The sequence below is a fragment of the Corythoichthys intestinalis genome, chromosome 4 (genome assembly GCF_030265065.1).
Source record: "Corythoichthys intestinalis isolate RoL2023-P3 chromosome 4, ASM3026506v1, whole genome shotgun sequence".
NCBI lineage: Eukaryota > Metazoa > Chordata > Actinopteri > Syngnathiformes > Syngnathidae > Corythoichthys > Corythoichthys intestinalis.
Window position 1 is genome coordinate 41,307,294 of NC_080398.1, and position 27,558 is coordinate 41,334,851.

Sequence of the window (27,558 nt, forward strand, 5' to 3'; positions counted from 1 at the left end):
CAGAGTCAGTGCCTCTGGATTAACAGAACGGGGTATTGGTCCCCCTTTTTAAAGAATGGGGACCTGAGGTTGGGTTCCAACTATAGAGGGATCACACTCCTCAGCCTCTCCAGTAAAGTCTATTCAGGGGTGCAGGGGAGGAAGGTCTGTCGGGAAGCCGAATCTCAGATTCAGGGGAGGAGGGTCTGTCGGGAAGCCTAATCTCAGATTCAGGAGGAGCAGTGTGGTATTTGCACCCGGCGTGGAACAGTGGACCAGTTCTACACCCTCGACAGGGTCCTTGAGGGTGCACAGGAGTTTGCCCAACCGGACTCCATGTGTTTTGTAGATTTGGAGAAGGCGTTCGACAGTGTCTCTCGGGTAGTCCGGTGGGGTGGGGGGCTTCAGGAATATGGGGTACCAAGCCACTTGATCAGGGATGTTCGGTCACTGTACGACTGGTGTCAGAGTTTGCTCCACATTGCCAGCAGTAAGTCGAATTCGTTCCCAGTAAGGGTTGGACTCCGCCAAGGTTACCCTTTGTCACCGATTCTGTTAATAACTTTAATGCACAGAATTTCTAGGCACAGCCGAAGCGTTGAGTGGGTTGGTTTTGTGGCATCAGCATTGCATCTCTGCTTTTTGCAATGATGTGGTGCTGTTGGCTTCATAAAGCCATGATCTCCAACTTTTAATGGAATGGTTCGCAGCAGTGTGTGAAGCGGTTGGGGAAAAAGATCAGCAGCTCCACATCAGAGATCATGTTACTCAGTCGGAAAAGGGTGGCGTGCCCTCTCTGTCGGGGATGAAATCCAGCCCCAAGTGGAGGAGTTCAAGTATCTTGGGGTCTTGTTCACGAGTGGGGGTAGGAGGGAGCGGGAGATAAGCGGATCGGTGCAGCATCTGCAGTGATGCGGACTCTTCACCTGTCCGTTGTGGTGAAGGAGCTGAGCCAAAAGGCGAAGCTCTTGATTTACCAGTCGTTCCTACCCTAACTTATGGTCACAAGCTTTGGGTCGTGAGCAAAAGATCCCGGATACAAGCGGCTGAAATTAGTTTCCTCTACAGGGTATCAGCGCTCTTCCTTATAGATGAGGTGAGAAGCTCGGTCATCCGGGAGGGACTCAAGGTCAAGCCGCTATTCCTCCACATTGAGAGGCGCCAGCTGAGGTGGCTCGGGCATCTGGTTTGATTGCCATGGAGAAGTGTTGTTACGGGCATGTCCCACTGGCGGGAGGCCCCGGGGACGACCCAGGACACGCTGGCCTGGGAACGCCTTGGGATACCGCCGGAGGAGCTGGTTGAAGTGGCTGAGGAGAGGGAAGTCTGGGCTTCCCTGCTAAAGCTGCTACCCCCGCGACCCAACCCCGGATTAGGATAATGGATGGATGGATGGATGGATGGATGGATGGATGGATGGATGGATGGATGGATGGATGGATGTCGATGTATAAAGCCGATTTTGTAAACCAATATTTAAGGCACGTGGATCACGAAAGGTAATTAAAACACTCATAAATGTCTATATTAGAAGTTACGGTAACACTATTTGACAGGGAAGTTGTAAGCCATCACTGGGGTAAAGTTTTTTTGTTTGTTTTTTTTTTTTATGTTCACGTGGCTTGTAAGTATTTAAAAAAAAAAGTTTTTATACAGTCCCCATAAACGGGCATTCACTAATTATAAAGCAAAGTCATGTTCGTGATTCAGGTTCTGTTGCATCTAGCGACTGCTTGAATAGATGCCAGCAGACTGATAACCATCTGTAAATGCGGTTGACGAAGTGAATACAACACAGACATGGAATTAATTACGTGGAAACCCAAAATAACCTAGTGTTGTATTCCTGTCAGCTTCGGGACAGATTGCAACACGTCCGCATCCGTTGACGGTCACGGCCTCGTCGAACGGCTTTACAGTAAAACCTTCGTGACGTTCTCGCGACCTGTTGCCTTTGGCGTCTTCGACAAGGCGAGCGTGCAATGCATTCTCCTGTGTTGTAATTGTCTGCGTAGTCCCCCCGCGACACCCCCCTCCGTGCCTCAGCCAGTCATTACAAGATATCTCGGAGGCAATAAACGCGCATTCTTCCGAGCGAGCGACTTCCAGAGACACGGGTGAGGTGAGGATTGGAGAGGAGAGAGGTGATTAAATGCTGAGTCACTGAGCGGAAACATGGAGGCGTACCTGTTGGGCAGGCGATACTCCGTAAATGTATTGTTTTGCTTCAAAATTCTATTTCATAGTTTTGAAAAAGTATAATTGTGAATTAAGCGTGTTACCATAGAAGTGACCATGCGCCTGGGTATGTTATGTCAAGTGGCGCCGATATATGGACTTTTTTTTTCCAAGACTGGCTGTTGACTGATTGATAAATTAAAAGCTTATATTACTAGGGTTATGTTCACTTTTTGGGTGAGGATCGTTATTACTAGTGGCCAAAAGGAAGTAATCGTAGAAGAAGAAGAAAGGACAGGAAGTGGTTGAGCTTCTTAGAAACAAGCTAGCTGCTTTCAAAAGTTTCTTTTTCAGTTCCTTGTTTAAGCATAGTCTGTAAGTAAGCTCTTAAGACACAAATATTTCTGTTGTATAGGTGAGCTAATGTGGTTGTGCTATTTAGATGTGTACCGCTAATGCTACGCCAACATGGACGCTGTTATGCTGTTTGATAATGCTAATTACTAACATTAGCAGATAACCACTACCACTTATGATTAGAGTTGTCCGATAATGACTTTTTTTTTTTAACCGATAACCCAATATTGTCGACTTCAAAAATCGAATACCGATATCAAATCGATACCGATATATGTGGTCGTGCACATGCCCCACTGGAGGCATTAATAATGACAAATGTAACAACTTCAAGGGTTTCCAAATGAAAAAAATATATTCTGTAGAAAAAACATAAAAACAACATCAACTGAAGTTATAGAAAATAAATGTCCCATATAAATAATATGAATTGAAATGACCCAAAATGTCCATAATTAGATAAAAGGAATCCTTCACAATTAAATCACGTTCACAGTAGTTACCCCAAAGAGCCACTAGGTGTGACCAAACAATTACTAATACAGGCAGGCAATTATAGGACATGCCAATGCAATGACAATTCCCAAGATGCATTTTGCTGAGCCTTTGTGCACAGATTTTTGTATCTTATTACTTTTCTAGTTTTCTTAGTGCCTAATTCTTTTGGTAAAGCAGTACTTATATGTAATCAGTTTATAATTTATCTTAATTTTTTTCATTTATTGTACATTGAATCGTTGCACCATGAATGCAAACGATCTGCTCACATAACAAATCCCAAGCTTCCTACAGTCCGAAGACATCTCATAGTCAATAAGCATAACTGTTACGCTAAACTGTGACCAGCCCCTTGTACAAAGACTTTGAGGGCAACATGCATATTGGCCCATAACCAAAAATGAAAACCCAAAGTCGATATTATGCAATATTGTTATAAATGCTTTTATCTGCCAATACTATTGGCTACCAGATAATATCGGACAACTCCACTTATAATCTTTGTGTGCTACAGCTAGCATTGGCTGCCCTGTGGATTTTGTGATAACTAGAGTGAGCAAGTTGTATGTACCTCGGCAGTTTTACAAGAAATAAATAGACCACTTTTGTTTTTTTGCATGTAATGGGTCCACAAAAGCAAAGTTTTTTTTACCAAATTAGATTTTAATCTGAATAACTACCAAATGTGTTATTCTTTATCTGAAGTATAAGATACATGTAATACATGTATTACAAGTATTGTGTATATGTATACAAGTTTATAAGCCTGGCGGCCTACCAGCCTTTAATGCCTGATAAAGGGGATAGAAATGATGTCACAAAATGGCTGAGCTAGTAAGCAGTTAGGGTTTCTCATTTTTTGTGTTTAAATTAGGGCTGCAGCTATCGATTATTTTAGTAGTAGATTAATCTGTCAAGTAGTAAGTTTGAATAATCGAGTAATCGGATTAGGAACATTTAATGCGTGGCAGAATACATTTTAGGTGATGTAAAACAAAGGCTTCCTAAGATTGCACTTTCGAAATAGCATGAAATGCGAATACAAAATAAAATTCCCGAATTTTTCTTCAAACTATGCAGAATTGCACTTTTATTTAAGGATAAATTAAAATGCCTGAGCTTAGCCTCAAGTACAACAAAAGAACAATTGGCTAACTTGCATAGCAAAACTCCGCTAGCTTAAATGCTATAAAATGCTAAGGTTTTTTGTAGGGCTGTCAAAATTATCGCGTTAACGGGCGGTAATTAATTTTTTAAATTAATCACGTTAAAATATTTGTCGCAATTAACGCACAAATGCCCCTCTCAAACAGATTAAAATGACAGCACAGTGAAATCTGTACTTGTCTTTTTCTGAGTTTTGGCTCCCTCTGCTGGCGCCCATGAGCATTGTGTAAGTAATTATTGACATCAACAATGGCGGGCTACTAGTTTATTTTTTGATTGAAAATTTTACAAATTTTATTAAAATGAAAACATGAAGAGGGGTTTTGATACAAAATTTCTCTAACTTGTACTAACATTTATCTTTTAAGAACTACAAGTCTTTCTATCCATGGATCACTTTAACAGAATGTTAATGGTAATGCCATCTTGTTCATTTATTGTAATAATAAATACAGTACTTATGTACCGTATGTTGAATGGATATATCCATCTTGTGTCTTATCTTTCCATTCCAACAATAATTTACAGAAAACTATGGCATATTTTATAGATGGTTTGAATTGCGATTACCGTAATTTCCTGAATATAAGGCGCACCCGTGTATAATGCGCACCCCAAATTTACTTGTAAAATCTAGGGAAAATTATTGTACCCGTTTATAACGCGCACCCTAATTTTAGCACCAATAAATAGAAGAATACAAGAAAACAGAGCTTGTGTACCGATACAGAGATGTCATTTTACTGACTGGTGAAACACAGCACAAGCATAGCACATTGGTAGTTCAAAACATTAACGTGAACTGACAATATTTACGGTAATAATATGATTTGACAACTTCTCCAACTTACCAGAATCTAGGAGAAAACAAAACAGATGTGACTTTTCTTATAAAGGCTGCTGTATAACTTGCTCGTTTCCTCATGATGAATAAATGTTTCTTCCATGGTTTGATACGGTAAAATGAAAGTGAGAACGTAAGTCGGAAATCCATGAGAGCTCATAGCTGTCAACACGACAGTAACAAAAGGAACTATTGTTATTTGGGTTTGAGTTTCCCGAGGGACCGATATAGTTGACGGACACAGGAAGTGTGTGTCATTACATTTGTTATGGTCCGAATTGCGGAGCTGCAATAAACGTCGACTCAAATGAGTTCAAGAAACTAAATTCTGTGCTTTATGAAGAGTGAAAAACGCAGAATTTAACACAGACGAAATCATTCGGCCGATTAGAGTGAAGTATTACCGAAACAAAACGGTGACGTCACGTACCGTAAAGGCCCAAGTACACTGCATGCGTGATCGTTGCGGTTCCGGTCCGGTTCAGTGTTGCCTGCGTGCCACGCAGTCCGTCAAAAACAGGCAAATCATACCGGCTGCTGCACGACTGCGGTCCGCCAACCTCATCCCCCCCGTGAGCTCTCGCGTGATCGCGCGCGATAATGTGCCATTTAAAACAACGAAAAACACACGGAGTCTATACTCATCAGAGAAGCAGAGAGAGAGCACATATTTTCTTTGCATATTGATATTTTAGTTAATCTGGAATTAAGAGACAGACATGACTGCATCATGATGAGATCAGGACAGAAAAACACACATAATAGGACACCTTGCAGCTTCCTTTTTTATATTGTCCTTATAGAAAGGATGTGCTGCATCATAAATGATTTTGTGGGTTTCCACCTCCATGATGAAGCCCTCATCATCCATCTTCGCTCGTGTTTAAACCGTGATTAGGCACCTGGATTGTTACGTCCAGGCCCAGCTCCGCCCATTTTGCCGGATGCATGTCCGGCAAAAATAGAAAATAGCCTATACCATCCAGCGGGCATGCGGCACGCCGGAGGTGGTTCGCAGTCAAGCCGGAGCACTGACGCGGCCGGTATACGTTGAACAATAGGATATAATGGGAACGGATTGGCTCCGGCGCAATTTTTTACCGGAGTCGGACTGGAAACGCAACGATCACGCATGCAGTGTACTTGGGCCTTAATGGTCGGCAACGGGTCGCCGCATACGTTTCTTCAACACAACGTGGCCGTGTCAATGAAAAAAAATCGGTTTATATATATATGTAATACATATATATTTCTGTCTCCATCCATGTACCCGTTTAGAATGCGCACCATGAGTTTACCGGTTGATTTTGGGGAAAAAAAGTGCGCGTTATATTCGGGAAATTACGGTAATTGCGATTAATTACGATTAATTAATTTTTAAGCTGTAATTAACTCGATTAAAAATTTTAATCGTTTGACACCCCTAGTTTTTTGTTTTTGTTTTAAAACAAATCATTCAAACACATACCCCCCCCCCCAAAAAAAGACTAAATATACCTATAAGTTAAATTACGAATGCATTAAAAAACATATTAGCTCAAACAAAAACTTACTTTATGTTTGACTTAACAGCGAACAGCTGGATCCAGCCATGTTAAATAAGTTATGTCATATTCACTGTTGCCATTAGAGGGCAGCGTATCCACCCAAATCAATAAAACTAAATGCAAACACTTCCAAAACAAAACATTACAACGCCACTCTAATTAGGCGAATACTCGAAGCAGCAAAATTGGATTCGAAACTTTTTTTCTAATCGAATTACTCGAGTTAATTAATCGTTGCAGCAGTAGTTTAAATATTATTTTCTCCATTATCATAGCGCTTACAAATTCTACATACTTCAAAATTTTATATAACCTTTATTTATACTAAGTGTTGTTCGTCCATTTAAGAAAATCGCGATCCTATAATTCATAAATTTGACTTTATAGAGAAAAACCTAGTTTATGACTCCGGACCAACAATTTAGCTCACAAAAGCTGTCAGATAAAAACAATAAAAATTGGGTTTTCCACTGCTGCCATTAACGAAGATAGACGTCCAATCCATTTGAACTGCGAGGGTTGGCAACGAATGAACAAACGCCGGCCTCCCAGTTCAAATGGATCGAACGTCTACTAGGGATAAACTTATTTAAATTCACAGCACAAGGATGATTAGACGTCTATTGTCGTCAAATGCACTCAAAACAACAAGGCCGTGATTTATCAGCATCAGTCCGCGAGGCAGACGCTCACTCGCCGTAATGAAAAGTGTACGCGACGGCCTCGAGGCGTCTCCGTCGCCGTGACGGCTGCAGGCCAGACGGAAATGAGCTCTCTGTTATTTGGACTCAGCGTTGTCATTAATTCTGTCTGCATCAAACGCAGCACATGTTATTTACACTAAAGACCGCAATCTGCCTTTGAAGGCCGCCGAGCATGTGTTTGCCTGAGGCGCTCGTCTCTTCTCAAAAAGTGATCGGTGGTGACTTCTGAGGCCCAGACTGCTTTTGTTCTCGAGTTTGGCCTGTCTTCTCGCATCCATGTTCACTTTCTCCACGCTGCCGTCGTGTCACGACACGTCCGCCGAGAAGAACGGCGGATTTTCGAAGCGGGATTTGACCGGCACTTATTCGCGAGGGGTATTGTCAATATTGAGCCAATCGCTATCAGGTTGTGGTTTAATTCTTAGATTTTTGTGAGCTACCAAAGATTGTGTTTATTAAGCAGAATTTATTTCAATGTTTATCTCAATCAATTCCACTCTGTTTCATGTCAATAGCACTTTTTATTCCCCCAAGGAATTTGGAAAACGAGGAGAGCTTTTTACATGCCTATCAATGATCAAACGTAAGTAGTCCTTTATTTAAAGAAAGTTTGTAGTGTTTACTTTGTAATCGCTGTATTAATATTTGACATAATATAAAACAAGATGTTTACTCACTTCCTCGCAAGTCCAATGGTCCCACAGTAGTAGGGCTTGGCCAATATTCACGGTGAATGGGAACCTTTTGAAACTTCAAAAAGGCGCACACGCCTCTCCCTCATAAAGCAAGATTTTTCTGCAGTCGTTTGGCTGGCGTGATGCGAAAAATAAACGTATTAATCCGAAAAATCAGCTGAATCCTTAGTCCACATACACAACAGTAGGCTGTATAGTGAAGAGGAGTCCTTTTCCCATACACGTCACAGCGCCCTACTCCTCAATGCAAGACCGAAGCCAGAAGTCACTCATTTTCATGGCGCGGGATTCAAAAAACTAAATAAATATAGCGATCGCTTCCAAACACATCCAAGCGGTCCATATTATTCAGGAGCATAAAATACCGCGTGTACTATGAAATAAACATGCTTTTTCGTGTCACATGCACTTTAAACTACAGTATATAATAAGAGCCATGGTGTTTTCCTCAACGATGACAATAATGAAAATATTGCGTCAACAAACAGTTTTTATTTTTAAATTTTTTTTATGACGAGACGATAACAAGCTAAAAAGTGTTTGGTTCGTGTCACTCATAGCCAGCATCCTCACCGTTGTTTAGGATGTGCTATAAGCTAGGCTGCGCTTGTTTTGAAAAACATGTTAAGAGCCGTTTTCTCATCGTGGCAAGAGAGAATATGCAATGTTGCTTTAACCTGTAAAAGATCTGTGCTGAGTGATCATCACACACTAAATGTAGCTCCTCGTGTTAGCATAGTCTTTGCGTTAGCTTTAGCATTCGAATTTAGCGCGGCGAGTGTCATCTTAAACCGTTATCTTCGGCTTGGGCCCAAGGAGCCCCCGCTGTCCTCTCCGGTTCTCTATTGTGTCGAGACTGCCATCCCTCTCAGCCCTCTTTGCGTGCCCGCCTAAAGAGCGCAATATACGGCTTGGGCTCAGGCAGCTACGCGCTTTGACGTCGGCCGATTGGTCCAACAAGAATGCACCATTTTTGGCGTTTGTTCCCCTGATGATTATTTACAATTAAATGTGAAAGTTATTTTTTTATTTTTCTTAAACCTGTCCTGTTCAGCTGTTTGACACGGAGAATGAAAGTCTAAGTGTCCGGTTGTGCCCGATCACATTTCATTTTCAAAGTATCGGAATCGGCAAAAAAATATCGGACATGCCTTTTTTAAATATATATATATTTTTTAATTGAATAATTTTCTGATTGTATTTAACGTTACAGTCAAAATGTCTTACACTCATCCAGAGTCTTTAGTTTTGGCTTAAAATAGGGCTATCAAATTTATCGCGTTAACGGCGGTAATTTTTTAAAAAATTTATCACTTTAAAATATTTAACCAATTGCCCATGCGCTGCACGACCCATTCATGCATTGTCGCGTTCAATCTATAATGCCGTCGCTTTATCTATATATAGAGGTTAAAGGCAGCGTAAAATTAGTAGAGTGAATTTTGGCAGTCTTTGGAGCCTTTTATTAATTGGCTGAAGCCTTAAAATCCTTCTCTCAACAATTAGAAATATCGTGAGAAGCAATGTGGGGAAGAAAGGTAGTGGTTGATCTTTTTCTTAGCACGCTATGTTATTTCCCAACGAGAAAATATATCAATTGGTGCCACTACACACAGTCATGGTTGCACTTCCCATCATGTATTTGGTCAGAACAGTTAAATGGCTACAGTATCATTTACTGAAAGTTCAACAAATACACTCGATGGCAGTATTTAGTCACAATATACAAAGTCACATTTATCCTTTAAGAATTACAAGTCTTTCTATCCGTGGATCCCTCTCACAGAAAGAATGTTAATAATGTAAATGCCATCTTGAGGATTTATTGTCATAATAAACAACTTATGTACTGTATGTTGAATGTATATATTCGTCCGAGTTGTATTCATTTTTTTCTTAATGCATTGCCAAAATGTATATGATCGGGAAAAATTATCGGGAATGATTGGATTTGAATCGGGAGCAAAAAAAAAAAAGTAATCGGATCGGGAGCAAAAAAAACATGATCGGAACAACCCTAGTTTTAATGTTTCACATTGAGAGTATGACTTACTCCCATTCTGATCATTCAACATATCTCGTTTATTATGACAAAACAGCGAACAGTAAGGGTTTATGGGAAACAGAAGAAAAGAAACACAAGAAAAGAAAGAATAGAAACACAACAACAAGAATTACACTGAATGCCTACACTAACTATTAATATGTTGGTGTTATCGTCAGCTAGATGTATTTCCAGTTTACACCATGTGGGGGGCCTGTTGACCAGGGAAGAACGGGAGGGGGGTGGGGAAGTCTATAAGCCTAGTGATTGGGAGGGGTAGAGTGTACACAAATCAGCTCTGTGATCTAGAACACAGTAATGGTGTGAATCCCTTGTGAGAGTAAGCCCGTTGGCGACCGACCCCTACACCGCCCCATCGCCAATCCCGGCACCGGGACCCCCCACCCGAGCACGCCCTATTCATGTCTATATTCTCATTTTATTGTCGCATCCTTGTATCACACACTATTTTCATTGCATAAAATTTACCGGTCGATCTACATTCCTCCAGTGACCTATGGTTACGAGCTGGGCTTCTCTGCTGAAGCTGCTGCCCCCACGACCCGACCTCAGATGATCGGGAAAAAAATGTATGGATGGAAGGAAAATAAGGTAAATGATTTTTTTCCCATTAACCGCGCAGACTATGCTGACTACAGGTCTGTTATAATTCCACATACCAATTGCTATTCAACCTTCCACTGAGCAAACCAGTTTCTCCTCCCAGCTTCTCTCCCTTGTGAGTGTAAGCCCGTTGGCAACCGACTCAACGCCACCCCACCGCCAGTCCGGGACCCCCCACCCGAGCGCGCCCATATTACATCCAGCTGCACGCGAGCCACACCAAACTCGTGACAGCCATGTAGACGAGTGCTGTGTCTCCGCAAGTACCAACCCAGGGCCACGGCCCTCACCCAGCCAGCCCGGGGAGGAAGGGCAGGCGGGGGGCGGGTGCAGCCCTCCTCCTGCAGCAAAGCAAAGAAGCCATCGTCCCTCCCCCCCACCGGTATCCAGGGTGGTCCCCCCGGGCCACCTGCGCTCCCATCAACCGGCCATCAGGGATGGGAAGAGGGGGCGCACCACCAACCTCGTCAGATTGAAGCAACTCGTGAAGTCGGGCCCCCTCCCCTCGACTTTGCAACTAGGATCTCCCAGTTCGAGTGGCATTCCAATTATATTTTTCCTGGTCGGAGGTTGGAAAAGTCAGACTTCCCACCTTTCCAGAATGCTGCACGAGCGTTGTTGTGATGTCATCACCAAGCGCAGGCCTCCAAACAGATAGTACACAATCCACTCGGGCTGCACAAACACCGGGGCCACAGCAGGGGAACGACGAGCCGAAAATTGATTGCCGCCGGGGGCTGGCCCATAAGTGAAGGCAATGTGCCGCCGTGTGTGACATGAGTCAGGGTAGCTTTGCGTGATTTTTCCTGTTCGAAAGGCGAGGAAGAGACTTGGAAGAACCACTCGGTTCGGGTTGGCATGTAGCTTAGCTCTCACCCTTCTCTTTTGTTTACGCTCTGTCCTCTGTCTCAGAGTCCACGCAGGGAAATGACAAGAGGATAAAATACCGTTCGGAAGTTTAAGAAGTTAGCGGTTTTGACCATTATGCAGTAATTTAGCCCTGTCATAGAGAATAAATGCATTTTTTATATTTCATATTCCTTTTAGCACAAGACTTACACAAGACCATACAATTTATTTAGCAACTGGGGGAGTAGAGAGATAAAAACAATAATGACATTTTGCTTCTCTCTATCGCATTTCCTTCATTCTGAATCTTCCTCCTCCATTGGGCTGAATTCTAAATCAGCTGAAATTGTTACTCTGCCGAAGTCATCACCCAGACGGTGGCGCCAGAGTGCCATCATGGCAGGAGTAGCTAAACGGCAGATTCATGTATATAGTCGAATCGTCTCAAACATTCTAATTCACATTATAATACCATTTAAAAAAAATGTTTTATGGTGTTACAGGCATTTTGAGGCCATGTCGCCCAGTCGTACATCAACCTGCATTGTAGATCGGTTTAGGTGAAGTATTTTCATCCAAAAGACTAAGACGAAAATTAAAAGGGCTGCCAAAAACAACACTGGTAAAAGCCATGGAAACACTTTCGAATTTATACCAGCGCTCAATCGATTGGAAATTTTTAAAGGTCATGAGGTAAACAGTAGTATACGTCCAATCCATTTGAAGTAGGAGGGTTGGCAGCAGCGTCTATCGCTGTAAATGGCAGTTAATGAGTTAAACTCATATGTCAATACCACACGAGTCACCTGAGATCAATCGTAACAACGACGTGGTCCATGTGAAAACATTTTCTCGCTCACAGTCTTTGATTTTTAGCTAATTCGTCTATAAATATTTATCGTCTGGTCTCCAAAACAACGGAAAGTCTAAAGTCACGCGCCGAGAAGTCCTGCCCGGCAGGTTTTTATTTTTTTTTTTTTACGGCGGTGACAAGTGCACTGTCTGAGTAGGCGTGTCGCGGGGGCTTTAAAGGGCTTTGTTTTACTGCCGCACACAAGAATGTTTGTCTAAAGTGCATTAAGAGGCTTTATGGCACACGAGATGAGAGAATAAAGACGAGAAGCGACGGAGCCGTCGTGACTCGCCGGACGATCAATCACGGCGAACAACAAAGCGTCACATGTGCATCCCTCACTGACAGCGTTTTCAGCCAGTGGTCCCGCACCACGACAGGCAGGGGCTTTTCCCCTGCACCGCAAACGCTTTTCATGCCCAATCTGGTTCGCATTTCTCGCTCCGATTGGTCGTGACTCTTTAGTGACCGCTCAGCATCAGTAGGATTTATGCTAGTGTTACACAAAGTGGGAGTTGGCGGTTTCCCGCTCGCTTTCACGCGACACCAGACGCTGACGCAGGCGGCTGACGTTGCATGATACAAAAAAAAAAAAAAAAAAAAAACGTTTTGGGGAAAGAGACTTTCACTTTAATCGATTTTCTCACTTAAAAATTGTAAAAAAAAATTTTCAAACTGTATTACTGGTTATGGTCAAATTTAGCTTAAGAAGTACTACTCACGCAGGTGGTACAAACACAAAGAAAGCCCTCTAATTGATGCCACAAGATGGCGGAAATGAAGCTCCTTAACTCATTTCTACATAGTCCAATGACATTATTTGGCGGCAAAAGCATTACTTTTGTCATAGTGAAGCTCCTCAGCCAACCTCAATATAGCTCACTGGTGCCAAAATGCCACAATATGGCAACAAAGGATGACTTTAACCTTAACTCATTTGCTTTCAAAAATGTATAAATACGCTGTTTTTAATTGTTTCAGTGTCCCAAAGACGTATTTATACGTCTTTTACGTTTTTTTTTTTTGACAAGAGGCATCTCTGGGTTCTGATTCAACTTAGCTCCAAAGCACAGTGCTGAAAATCCATTTTAAAGCAATAAAATCGGCCAGTGGAGGGCAGTAGCGCATTTGGTAGGACCCGCAACTCGACTCAACGGAACGAACGGCCGGGCCACACGGCCGGGGCGCCGGCGGAAGACGACCAAATGGACATCCAGGATGGCAGGCGGCGGATAACCGAGCAGAACAACCGGGAGGACGCCCGGGACGCCACTTGCTGGACGACCAAGCAGAACGACCGGGACCACCAGTGCAGCGGCCGATGCCGTTGAGTCCGTGCTGCTCGCCGAGCAGAGACCATGCGGCCGTGCTCGGATGTTCGCGTCCCCCACACCCTCCAGTGTCCCGCACGGAAACGCGCACGGCCAAACCAGTTCCCCCCCAGGAACACAAGTTCCCCTGGAGAACTCTGCCATGAAGCAGAGGTCATCACAAAAGAAGACAAAAAAAAAAATCCATCTTTATGAGACAGGCGGCCATGAGGGAAAAGTTTACCCCGGCTGTTGCAGCCACAACAGGGTCATCTCTCAGTTAGTTATGTGTAAATAAATTGTTGCTTTGCTCTCCAAACCTCTATTTATCTTGTTGTTGGTGTTATTTTTGGAAAAGGAAAACATACAGACGTTTGGGATGTAACTAAAGCAAAAAAATAAGTGTGTTGAAGTCAAAGTTATGTTTGAAATGTCACAAAAAGCGCAATTTCTCAGTTTTTTCATCAGAAATTGGAAAATTGCTCAAACTAAGCTATTTTCTAATGCTGATTTCGAAAGAATGGAAAAAGATATGAACGAACTTTTTCCTGCTGAAAAAAGAGAGTCTAATCCTTCTTTTGGTGAGTTCCATGTTTATATAGCAATAGAACAGAATTTTCTGTGTGCCTTGCAAAATCAGCCAAAATCCAGTAAAACGGCGGGAGCGAAGGGGGTTGCACCGGTGAAAATGGCTGGAAGTGAAAGAGTTAAGGAAACTAATCAAGTCACTCCTACTTTGTACCCTGCCCTTAAAAAGGCAACAAAACACTACCTTTGCCAAATAAAGCTTAACCTCAATTAAGGTCCATGTGACCAAAATATCATGGTTGCGAAGGATTACGTTTGCCAAAATTAAGCTCTTTAACTAACTTCAACATATGCCAAAATGCAAAGTGGCAGCAAAGTACAGATTTTATATCAATGCAGCTCTTCAACTGACTTCTACATAATTCCCTTTCAATAATGCCACCAAAGCACCTCTTTCATCAAAATGAAGATCATCAGCCAGGTTCAACACAACACAAAACACCACAAAATAGGATCAAAGTACTTGTTTTGGCTAACCAAGCTCTTAGACATATTTAAAGTTTTTGTTTCTCACTAAGAAGCTAGTAAAGGTTGTCTCGGTGAAGCTCCTACACACACTTCCACTTTGTTCTCTAGCATGAAGATGACAAAACAATAAAGCATGAATTCTATCAAAATGAAGCTCCTGAACTCAGTTCAACATACTTTCCTGGCACCAAGATGAGAGCAAATAACTATATTTGCTAAAATACAGCTCCTCAACTGACCTCAACATACAGCCAACATACCACAGAATGACAAATGAAGCTCCTCAGCTCACATCAACACAACATGCAACAAAATGCCACAAAACATACTACTTTTGTTGAATTAAAGCTCCTTAACTTAACGTAATTTTTGCTCTCTAAGGCACACCTGACTATAAGCCGCCACCCACCAAATTTGGCACGGAAGCAGCATTTGTTCATTGATAAGACGCACTGGACTATATAAGCCGCAGCTGTCCTCACTGTATTTTGGGATATTTACACCAAAATATATTAAATGGTAACACTTTATTTGACAGCTGCATCATGCGACTGTCATAAGACCAAATGAACCACCATGAAGCTTTGAACCAATTAGCTGTAAAGCTTCATTGCTTCAAGAGGTGTCATTTGGTCAGAGAGTTAACCTCTGCTGCCACCTGCTGTCAACACCATCAGTGTCCAACATTCCCCCTAGCATGCATTGCAGCGCTACAGATGTAAATAACAATCAAAGTTCAAGTTCTGTGCTAATTATTTCTTCAGTTACCGTTCCAGTTGTTTCATTAATTGCTAGTTTTTTTGTAACACTTTATTTGACAGTTGTGCCATAAGACTGTCATTAGACAATCAGAATTATAACATGACACTGTCATGAGCATTAGTGAATGCTGATAACAGATGTCATTTAGTGTTAATCGGCAAATTATCTCTTTTGAATTGATGTAAAAGATCCAGGCCGGACATAAATGGAGTTAGTGACATAATTTGCCTTATGACTAGGGTTGTTTTGATCAAGTTTTTTTGCTCCCGATCCGATCCCGATCGTTTCAGTTTGAGTATCTGCCGATCCCGATATTTCCCGATCCGATTGCTTTTTTTTTTGCTCCCGATTCAATTCCAATCATTCCCGATAATTTTTCCCGATCATATACATTTTGGCAATGCATTAAGAAAAAAATGAATAAAACTCGGACGAATATATACATTCAACATACACTACATAAGTACTGTGTTTGTTTGTTATGACAATAAATCCTCAAGATGGCATTTACATTATTAACATTCTTTAAGTGAGAGGGATCCACGGATAGAAAGACTTGCAATTCTTAAAGGATAAATGTGACTTTGTATATTGTGACTAAATCTTGCCATCTAGTGTATTTGTTGAGCTTTCAGTAAATTATACTGCAGCCATTTAACTTCTGCCCAAATGCATGATGGGAAGTGCAACCATGACTGTGCGTAGGGCTACTAATTGATATATCTTCTCTGCGTTGGGAAAGAACATAGGGTGTTAAGAAAACGATCAACTACTACCTTTCTTCCCCACATTCCCACGTTATATTTAATTGCTGAGAGAGGTATTATAAGCTGTAGCCACATAAAAAATGGCTCCGAAGGCTGTCAAAACTCTCTCTACTCATTCTACGCTGCCTTTTAGCGCTATCTATAGGTAAAACGGCGTCTTTATAGATTGAACGCGACAATGCGTGAGTGGGTCGTGCAGCGCATGCGTTAACGTGATTAATTTTTAAAAATTAATTACCACCGTTAACGCAATAAATTTGATAGCCCTACTTTAAGCCAAAACTGCTCTGGATGAGTGTAAGACATTTTTACTGTAATGTTAAACACAATTAGAAAACGATTTAAATAAAAAATATCTATATATATTTAAAAAAGGCATGTCCGATATTTTTTTGCCGATTCCGATACTTTGAAAATGACGTGATCGGACATCTTTACTTATTACACTTAATGCCAGGCATTCAATCATGCCCATGATAGTGTCATATCTTGGTTATGACGGTCTTATGACGCCACTGTCAAATAAAGTGTTACTTATTGACCCAAATAAATCAACAAATAAGCCGCACCGGACTGTATGCTGCAAGATTAAAAATGCCGCAGGATTCAAAATGAAGGAAAAAAATGAGCGGCCTATAGTCCAGAAATTATGGTATACTGTTTTTGTTTCTCATTAAGAAGCTGGTAAAGTTTGTCTTGATGAAGCCCCTAATCACACTTCCACATAGTTCACATGGCACTCAGATGACAGAACTATAAAGCTTGAATCCTGCCAAAATGAAGCTCCTTAACTCACTTCAAAATAGTTCCATGGCACCAATTGCCACAAACTGTGGCAAAGCATTATCACAATGCTGTCGAGGTATTTTTTTAGGAATGCTTTATTTACTTGTTTTTAAATGTATTTAGCTGTACAGGCAGACTATTTGAGTTTTACACCTTGGTTCTGAAGCTCAGTTTTTGCCATGTCATGTATTACGGTCACAAGGTCAGCTGCTCATTCGTCATCTTGGGACTTTACACCTGACTCAGGAGCAGAGTGCGGAGGCGGCGGCACAGATGCGACCTGAGGCAGCTTGTCCACTTACGCCTCCGGATCGAAAGCTTGTCCCGGCCGCCCGTCGTCACAACATCTGCTCGCAGATGAAGATCTCAAACCAACGGATGAGAACGTCAACAACTGCGTCACGTGTAGTGATTTGACTGTCATTTCAAATCATCTGGGTTTGTTGCCTAGACGTGGGGGTGGGATTTTCTCATTCATTCGAATTTGGCAGGCATGTAAAAACATTTCTCTACCTCAGTTGAGCAAGCATTTCCTGCCCTGGAGATTTACGGCTTTGGAAGAAGCTCCGAAGGAAGCTCTTCACTTAATAGAAACCTGCTTGTGTTTTTTCAAGGTGGTGATGGCGCTTGTTACGATAGCGTCAGTAACAAAGAGGCTGTGTTTGTTGTCAGGGGAAGGCACGCCCGGCTTGCACAAGAGGATACGTGTTTAAAACGTGCACCTGAAACCTGTGCTGCGCTTGTGTAAAGAAAGGGAATTGTTTCACCAGTCCAGCAACCGCAAAAAAGAAGCTCTTATTTGGCTCTCTGGCGCCATCTAGAGCACGGATGTCCAAACTTGATTTTTTTCTGAGGGTCGTTTTCAGAAAAAACTGAACTCCATCCACTTTCAATTGTTCAACAGAGGATCAGAAACGGGTAAAAAAAATAATAAAAATAAAAGATAATTTTTCAAATGTATCTATTTTTAACTTTGAACTCATTGGCTGACATTGACGGCAATAGATGTTTAATCCATATTGAATTGGAAGACTGGCAAATTGGATTAGACGTCTATCACCAACAATGGCAGCGAAACATTATTACTCAATACTAGCTATTCGTTTAGCGATTAATCAGTTAACTTGAGTATTTCGATTAGAAAAAAGCTTCGAATCAAATTTTGCTGCTTCGAGTATTTGTTTAATTAGTGTGATGTTGTAATGGTTTGTTTTGAAAGTTTGCATTTAGTTTTATCGATTTGGGCGGAAACACTGCCCTCTAGTGGCAACGGTTTATATGACATAACTCATTTAAAATGGCTGAATCCAGCTGCTCCGTTAAGATCAACATTGTTTGAGCTAACGTTTTTTAAATACATCCTTAATTTAGTTTATAGGTATATTTAGTAGGCCTGTCGCGATAACAAATTTTAGTGTGCGATAATTATTCTCATAAGTTATTGCGATATGCGATATTATTGCGCCACCCCAATTTTTTTTTAACCAATTTACAATAACACAGTGCGAATACATTATATATTAATAGATCAAGTACACCCATTTAAAAACGATAAATATTTACTCTTAAATTCAAATATACTTAAGAAATCACAACTAAAAACAATAGACCCTGCCTCTTAAGTAAAAAACAACAATATTGATACCGCACAGAAACAGAATAAATAAAATGTGTTTAACAAAAAAAAAATTGCACTTAATAACTTAAGCATTTAGGAAAATGAAAACATTTCCCGTCATAGCTTCTGCAATGGTGTTCCATAGGGATGCAACGATACAGTTAAGTCATGGTTCGGTACGAATTTTGATCCGGGGGACACAATTTTCGATCCGATTCAATACATTTAATGCTCTGTAAAAAAAAAAAAAAAAAAAAAAAAACAATATTTTTTGTTCTTTTTTTTTTTTTTTTTTTTTTTGCTAACGAGCAAAAATTAAATTGCCATCATATAAACATGCATTTTAGTGCATAATATTTACGTGCTTACTTCTTACTGATATGAAAAAAAATTGTATAAAAGTGCTGAGAACAATCTTTACTGTTTGTAAAGTGAGGCAGGGCACACCGTTGATTGCTACAGCTCTCTTAGCAGCTAGGTTTACTACATGCGCAAGACATCCTATTTATGGTCTCAATCTATCTGTGTCACGTACTGAATTAACAATATTTGCAACATTATCTATAGTCACTGGTATGGATTGATTTGGCCTTCTTAACCTCATGTGACAAATGACAGTTTAGAATTCATCGATGTAGTATATGGACTACATGTCCCATAATCACTCTGGGCTCACGTAGCCAATGGCATGGGACGTAGCACATCTAGTTTGCCATTTCATGATATCTAGTGTGTGCGCGCAACCGCGCGTTAAAAAAGTTAGCAAGCGCCGCTTAAGTCACGTCTGCTCATTACTACACAACACCAGCATATGACGGCTTTCATAAACAGGACGAGTTTGAAGCACAGCGCTCTTAATTTCATTCAGCCGTTCGTTGTCAAAGTGAGGTTATTCGTTACAGCCAAGTGTAACAATGTTTTGGCGGACTTCGTTGTAAATATCCAGCGTTGATCCGAAAAATAGCCGCCCCGTGTGAAATGTCACTCCTGACGGGAGCGCCCACACGTCAACAACACCGGCGCGCCATAGATGGTCCACAGTCACTCCGGAGCACTGACGCAGCCGGTATACGTTGAACAATAGGATATAATGGGAACGATTAGCTTCGGCGCTAGTTTTTGCCGGACCTGGAACGAAGATGCATTTTGCGCAGTTGGTAACAAACTTTTAACAGGACGTCTGCCGCACGCGCACATACACGTGCACGCGAGGCGATAAATCGCAGCGGAAAATTTACCGCCTTCATTTTTATATATCGCGCGATAAATGGAATTATTGCATATTGCAACAGGCTTAATATTTAGTCTCTTTTTGTGGGAATATGTGTTTGAACGATTTGTTAAGAGCATTGTCAAAAAAAAAGTTAGCATTTTATAGCATTTAAGATAGCAGACTTTTGCTATGCAAGGTAGCCAATTGTTCTTTTGTTGTACTTACATCCTAATTTATTTATTTTTTTATACCGTTTGAGACTGAATGCAGGTACCGTATTGGCCTGAATATAAGATGGTGTTTTTTGCATTGAAATAAGACTGAAAAAGTGGGAGTCGTCTTGTATTCTCGGTCTAGACATTATACCCATTCATGACGCTAGATGGCGCCAGATATCATTGAAGCGAATGCTGAACTTGAGGAGTAATGTTCTGTCATGACAGATCTCAGCTACTCTCAAGTTTAACCATTTTGCATTATTTTATTGAAATGTTTTTCCTTATTCTGATTTGTATCAAGACTACAGTTACAGTTAGACCTCACTTTGATGGTTAATGCAGTTATTGTACTTTTGTTGCTTTATCACAATAGATTGGTTTATTTACATTTCAAAAACCAGAAGCCATTCATTTACGAATTTGATTACACTTTAGTTTACATATTTAAATGTTCAGATATTAAGATTTGAATAAGGCAAAATAACATGCTTTTTCTCTCAAATATATTGTTATAATCATTTGTTTCGGATGTACTGTAATTATTTTCTGTATAAAAATAAATTTGGTGTTCAAAAAGTCTTTTTTCAAACTTGAGTCTTGAAAAAGAGGGGTCCTACATTCTTCATTCTTCTTCTACATTCTCGGTCTTATATTCAGGCCAATACGGTATTATGTTTTATTTTTAAATGAAAGTGCAATCCTGAACAGTTTGGAAAAAAAACACTCGAGAATTGTATTTTGTATTCGCATTTAATGCTCTTTTGAAAGTGCAATCTTAGCAAGTAAAGATGTCCCAATCGATCGACGGAATCGGCAAAAAAATATCTGACATGCCTTTTTTCAATTTTTTTTTATTTAAATCATTTTCTAATTGTATTTAACATTACAGACAAAATGTCTTACACTCATCCAGAGTAGTTTTGGCTTAAAGTAGGGCTATCAAATTTATTGCGTCAACGGCAGTAATTAATTTTTTTAAATTAATCGCGTTAAGTAATTAACGCATGCGCTGCACGACTCACTCACGCATTGTCGCGTTCAATCTATAAAGACGCCGTTTTACCTATAGATAGCGCTAAAAGGCAGCGTATAATGAGTATAGAGAATTTTGACAGCCTTTGGAGCCATTTATATGTGGCTAAAGCCTCACAATACCTCTCTTAGCAATTAAAAATAACGTGGGAGGCAATGTGGGGAAAAAAGGTAGTGGTTGATCATTTTCTTAACACCCTATGTTCTTTCCCAACGCAGAGAAAATATATCAATTGGTGCCCCTAAGCACAGTCATGGTTGCACTTCCCATCATGCATTTGGGTAGAAGTTAAATGGCTGCAGTATCATTTACTGAAAGCTCAACAAATACACTAGATGGCAATATTTAGTCACAATATAAAAAGTCACATTTATCCTTTAAGAATTACAAGTCTTTCTATCCGTGGATCCCTCTCACAGAAAGAATGTTAATAATGTAAATGCCATCTTGACGATTTATTGTCACAATAAACAAATACAGTACTTATGTACTGTATGTTGAATGTATATATTCGTCTGAGTTTTATTCATTTTTTTCTTAATGCATTGCCAAAATGTATATGATCGGGACTGATTGGAATTGAATCGGGAGCAAAAAAAAGCAATCGGATCGGGAAATATCGGGATCGGCAGATACTCAAACTAAAACGATCGGGATCGGATCGGGAGCAAAAAAACATGATCGGAACATGCCTTTTGTTTTACATCATGCATTAAATGTTCCTAATCCGATTACACGATTATTCAAACTAACTAGTTGATAGATTAATCGACTACTAAAAAAAAATCGATAGCTGCAGCCCTAATACCAGCCCTCACAGGTTAAATGAATTTGATGTCTATAACTGTCCACGACAATGAATGAGTTAAAGGCTACAAGCAACAAAATAATTCAGAGGTACTGTATGAGGATACCGCAATGTATACTTAAATCTACGCTACTGAAACTTTAAATTCTATGGTTTCCTTCATTGATTTCAACATGTCAGTTTTACCCTGAGCAAATGGAGAGACACTGTTTAAGTGACTAGCTCTGTTTAGTGTTAAAGCTGAGAAATGCAACACAATGTAGGCTGAATGTAAGCTTCTTGTGCAGACCATATTCAATGATATTTGCATCATTTGCTGAGGGCCAATAAAAACTGGGCAACGGGCCACAGTTAGCCCATGGGCCATAAATTTAAGAACATTAATTTCCAATCATCCTATATCATTTTTGTTTTTGTTGATGTTACTGACCTGGTATATCCTGAAGGGGATGTATCTGAATCCGGCCTCCTCAGTGGGATACTCCATCAGTTTCCTGTTCATGGCCCAGAACTGCTCAAACTTATCTGACGCAACAAGAATATGATCACATGAGTCAAACTAAAGCCTGTCGGTGGGATTTTTCAAGTTCCTCACCGTTCTGCAGACCCATCCAAAGCTGCTTGTGATCCTTCTTCTGCATGTCGTTGACGACTTGGCTCTTGTGTTTGAGTGCGTCAGCCTCCTTGATGCTGGACATGAAGTGGGCCTCCACAACTGAGCTAGACGGGCAGTGGAGAAGGTCTTGGCTTGGAAAGTTCTGAAAAAAGAATGAGTTTGGGAGGATCAGGAATGACAAATTCAATTGGTGATTTTAAAGGGCTTACCTTAAAGTGGACTGTGATGCTCCACGGCAAGACAGAGTTGGAGGCGTGGAGGTCAAATAGAACTCCAATTGGATAGTGCCTGAAATTAGGGAGAACACAAGGTTTTATTTTGGACCAGTAAATCTACATTTAGTCTATCATTTGTATTTATTGAAACTACAGAGACTATGACGGACTCAAAGTTTGGCTAGACCGTACGGACACCTTGTGGATAATGCTGGTATTAATGAAACCTTCAATTATGACAGTACATGTACTAGCAGTCCCCGAGTTACGACGTACCAAACTTACTTGATTTCAACTTTACGACACCTTAGTCTCGTCCGCTACTTTGTCTCCAGCAGTTTTTAAAAAAAAAAAAAAATCTTGACTTTTGTTTTGTGACGCATGCTTTTATTTTGTCACAGGAAGCACAGAGCAGGTAGTACTTCAACACACGAAAAAGAGCGCATGTACACACGAAAAAACGTATTTGCGCACACGAAGAAGAGCGCACGCACGAAGAAGTCGCGGAGCCAAATGAAAGAGAGAGGGGAAAACCTGCAAGCCTGCGCGCACATTTGTTGCTTGTGAAGGATCCACAGAGATGACACCTGTATACAACACCTTTCGCATTGTTTATTGTGCGTTTTCAACATTGGTCAAATATTTAGGGCGAGTTTATGTAATTGTTTTTGATGATAAGCGGACGCTAACCGATACATGCTAATCGTTTTGTGGATTTTTACTGCTGTATCAGCAGCTAGTTATAAACGCAAATTTGAATTGCTGTTATTGAAGATAAAACGGATTTTATTTCATTTTTAGTTTCATTGTGCAAGTGTGGGTATCATGAGCAGCAAACCACACGGATGTCTGACATCATAATTAGCTTAGCTCGCTGTCTAGCTAGTAAAGATGTCCCGATCGATCGGGTCCGATCACGTCATTTTCAAAGTATCGGAATCGGCAAAAAAAATATCGGACATGCCTTTTTTAAATATATATATATATATATATATATATATATATATATATTTTTTTTTTTATTAAATCGCTTTCTAATTGTATTTAACGTTAAAGACTAAATGTCTTACACTCATCCAGAGTCTTTAGTTTTGGCTTAAAGTACAGTTATCAAAATTATCGCATTAACAGCGGTAATTAATTTTTTTTTAATTAATCTCGTTAAAATATTCGCTGCACGACCCACTCACGCATTGTCGCGTTCAATCTATAATGGTGCCGTTTTATAGTGATGGGACGAAATGAGCCGAGGTTCCGAAGCTTGTATCGAGTAATGGGAGGGGGGTTTCCACGAAGCTTGTAGCGAGGCGCGCTTCATTTAGGCAAAACCCGGAAATGATGACGTGGGAAGCCTTGCTGGCGGCCGGCGGCGGCCGGCTGAATCTTGTGAGTGCTTCGGAAGTGATCCAACGTTTGGCGCATATTGCAAAAACAGGACAGACTACGGTATAAATTGGTTGCAAAACGCAATGGCGATCGCCTGTTATCTCACATTTTGTGGATTTCGGGCTCCTGTATTTGTTACATCTGTGCGCAGCAGTGCAACCGGTGCAATCTTTTTTCGAGTCTTGTCCTTTGCTTGTGATGGAACCTGCGTGAAAAGAGCGATCCTCCCCTGTATGGGAACATTTTGATTTGATTGCTTTCAATAAGGTAAGGGAGAAAAACTACTTTAATATAAATGTGAGTGTGTGTGTGTACCTATCTGAACCAAACATCAACAGAATGAACAATCCATTAATGTACTGGGAGGCACAAAAGAATACCTACCCAAATTTATATAAACTGGCACTCACACATTTCTCTGCACCCCAGCTTCATTTGTGCCTTGTGAAAGAATATTTTCTAAAGCTGGTGAAATATTTTCCCAAAAAAATAGAAACTGTTTAAAGCCAGCCACTGTGGGAAAGCTATTATTTCTAAATAAAAATGAATAACAAATTACCCTTAGCACTTGTTGTATTTTGTTCACATACTAAATTACTAACACAAGCACATTCATATCTTTGTCTTAAGCCATTGAATTCTTAACAATGTTGACCTCTTGGGCTTCTAGACCACTTGATGGCACCATAGGGTAAATGAAGCACCATGAAGCTTTGCTACATGTGCAAACCAATTGGCTGCAAAGCTTCATTGCTTCATGAGGCTTCATTTGGCCATCACTACCGTTTTACCTATATACAAAGCTAAAAGGCAGTGTAAAATTAATAGAGTGAATTTTGGTAGTCTTTGGAGCCTTTTTTTAATAGGCTAAAGCCTTGCAATCCCTCTCTCAACAATTAGAAGTATCGTGGGCAGAACTGTGGGGAAGAAAGGTAGTAGTTGATCTTTTTCTTAACGCCCTATGTTATTTCCCAACGCAGAGAAAATATATCAATTGGTGCCACTACGCACAGTCATGGTTGCACTTCCCATCATGCATTTGGGCAGAACAGTTAAATGGCTATAGTATCATTTACTGAAAGCTCAACAATTACACTAGATGGCAATATTTTGTCACAATATACAAAGTAACATTTATCCTTTAAGAATTACAAGTCTTTCTATCCATGGATCCCTCTCACAGAAAGAATGTTAATAATATAAATGCCATCTTGAGGATTTATTGTCATGATAAACAAATACAGTACTCATGTACTGTATGTTGAATGTATATATTCGTCCGAGTTTTATTCATTTTTTTCTTAATGCATTCGCAAAATGTATATGATCGGGAAAAATTATCGGGAATGATTGGAATTGAATCGGGAGCAAAAAAATAAGCAATCAGATCGGGAAATATCGGGATCGGCAGATACTCAAACTAAAACGATCGGGATCGGCTCGGGAGCAAAAAAACATGATTGGAACAACCCTACTAGGTAGGACTTACCTCCAATGTCTTGGCGAGGACGGTACAATGACGAATAATACATGTTCTTGGATAGCTATTTTGAGATTTGGGAGTTATTTAAGTGATTTAAAGGATTAATTCCAACTCATGTGAAAATTCGGGTTACGTCACCAGCGTAGGAACGGAACTTTCGTAAGCAGGGGACTACCTGTAGAGTGAGTCCTTAAGTTACGACCGAGTAATAAAAGTAAAATACCGGTGCATGAAAATGGAAAAATAAAATGCTTTATCTACTATTATTGCTGAGAGTTGTCCAATGGTTTATTTACCACCAAAAGCACGGAACATGACTATTGAAAAATGAAACAGCCAACTCGGCCACCTCTGCATCTCTCATTCCAGTCTGACATGCGGTGTGTTTATGGACTGCCAAGAAAACATAGCACTCAGCACATCAACATTGCAACATGAAGCATACATGCCTCCCGATTCATTACATTACTGTCCTGATTTTTAGGTTACATGAAACAAAAGTTGTTTGACTTTGACTGTTGGCAACGTAAGGTCTGTGTAAACACTGAAAGGTATCCTTACCCATATTTACTGTTTGACTATTTGTATTACTCTAACACATCTAGTGCTGCAACGATTAATCGATTAACTCGAGTATTCGATTAGAAAAAAATATTCGAATTAAATTTTATTGCTTCGAGCATTCGTTTAATTAAAGTGGCGTTGTAATGGTTTATTTTTAAAGTGTTTGCATTTAGTTTTATTGATTAGGGTGGATACACTGCCCTCTGGTCTGCCTAATTTCACATGGCTGAATCCAACTGCTCCCTGTTAAGATCAACATAAGTTTTTGTTTGAGAGAATGTTTTTTATGCATTCATAATTTAGTTTATAGGCATATTTAGCCGTTTTTTTTTTTTTTTTGTGGGAATATGTGAACCATTTGTTAAGAGCATTGTAAAAAAACGTTAGCATTTCATAGCATTTAAGATAGCGGACTTCTGCTATGTAAGTTAGCCAGTTGTTCTTTTGTTGTACTTGGATCTGCATATATTTCTATATACCGTTAAGGCTCAGCTCAGGTATTTTAATTTTTCATGTTCCTCATCCGATTACTCGATTATTCGAACTCACTGGTTCATCGACTAATCGACTACTAAAATAATCGATAGCTGCAGCCCTAAATACATCTAGGGCTGTCCCAAACGACTAATTTTCTCCCGATTAGTCAGCCGACTATTTTTACGATTAGTCGACTAATCTAATAATTAAAAAAAAATTTTTTTTAATTGTTTTTGTTTACTAATTTAGCAATGAAATCTTTGTTGACGCTTATCAATTCACAAAAAACATATTGGAACACTTAAATTATTTATTGAAGTACACATAAACACATAAATAATAATAAATCACAAATAAACAATTAGTTCAAATGCTGATAGAATTTACTAGTGTAGCATCCCTGATTGAAAAGGTGGTCTCTTAAACTGATGGTTTACAACTTTTATTCCATCCTTGATGTAATCACACCGTAAGAGCTATGGTGCACACAAATAAAACAACACAATTAGAAATTAACAAAAACTTTTCACCTTTTTCCTTTGAAACCTTATTTATATATCAATGACTTGCCTTTACCTTAATTTATTACCTTATCATTGACAATCTCTCCCTTGAGTGCAATCACTGTATATTCTGTATATATTTATGACCTTTTAACCTTATAGAATTTTCTATACCATAAAATAAACCATAACATGAAATAAACCTTTCAGTTAGCATTAAGGACAATACTAATAGCACTTATAGGCCCATTGTCAATGAAACATTATGATTCAGTAAGGCGACAGCACACTCTGGTGTACAAAAAATGAAAAAAAAAAAAAAAAAATACAAACGGTGACGGCGCTTGAGGTGTTTATTCACGGCCGACGTGCAGCCAAGCTTGGCATTGAACAGACAGGACAGA

General features: G+C 40.1%; 1 protein-coding gene across 2 annotated transcripts in view; it reads right to left on the reverse strand.

Annotated features, from left to right (window-relative positions):
* Positions 1-27,558, reverse strand: part of LOC130914764 (autophagy protein 5-like) — a 75,952-nt gene that overhangs the window by 44,893 nt on the left and 3,501 nt on the right. For both annotated transcript variants that reach the window (XM_057834253.1, XM_057834252.1), the window contains exons 4-6: positions 22,736-22,814; positions 22,506-22,668; positions 22,341-22,435 (exon numbers count right to left, since the gene is read on the reverse strand). In XM_057834253.1, the coding sequence (XP_057690236.1) occupies positions 22,341-22,435; positions 22,506-22,668; positions 22,736-22,814 (337 nt within the window). The remainder of the gene's footprint in view (positions 1-22,340; positions 22,436-22,505; positions 22,669-22,735; positions 22,815-27,558) is intronic.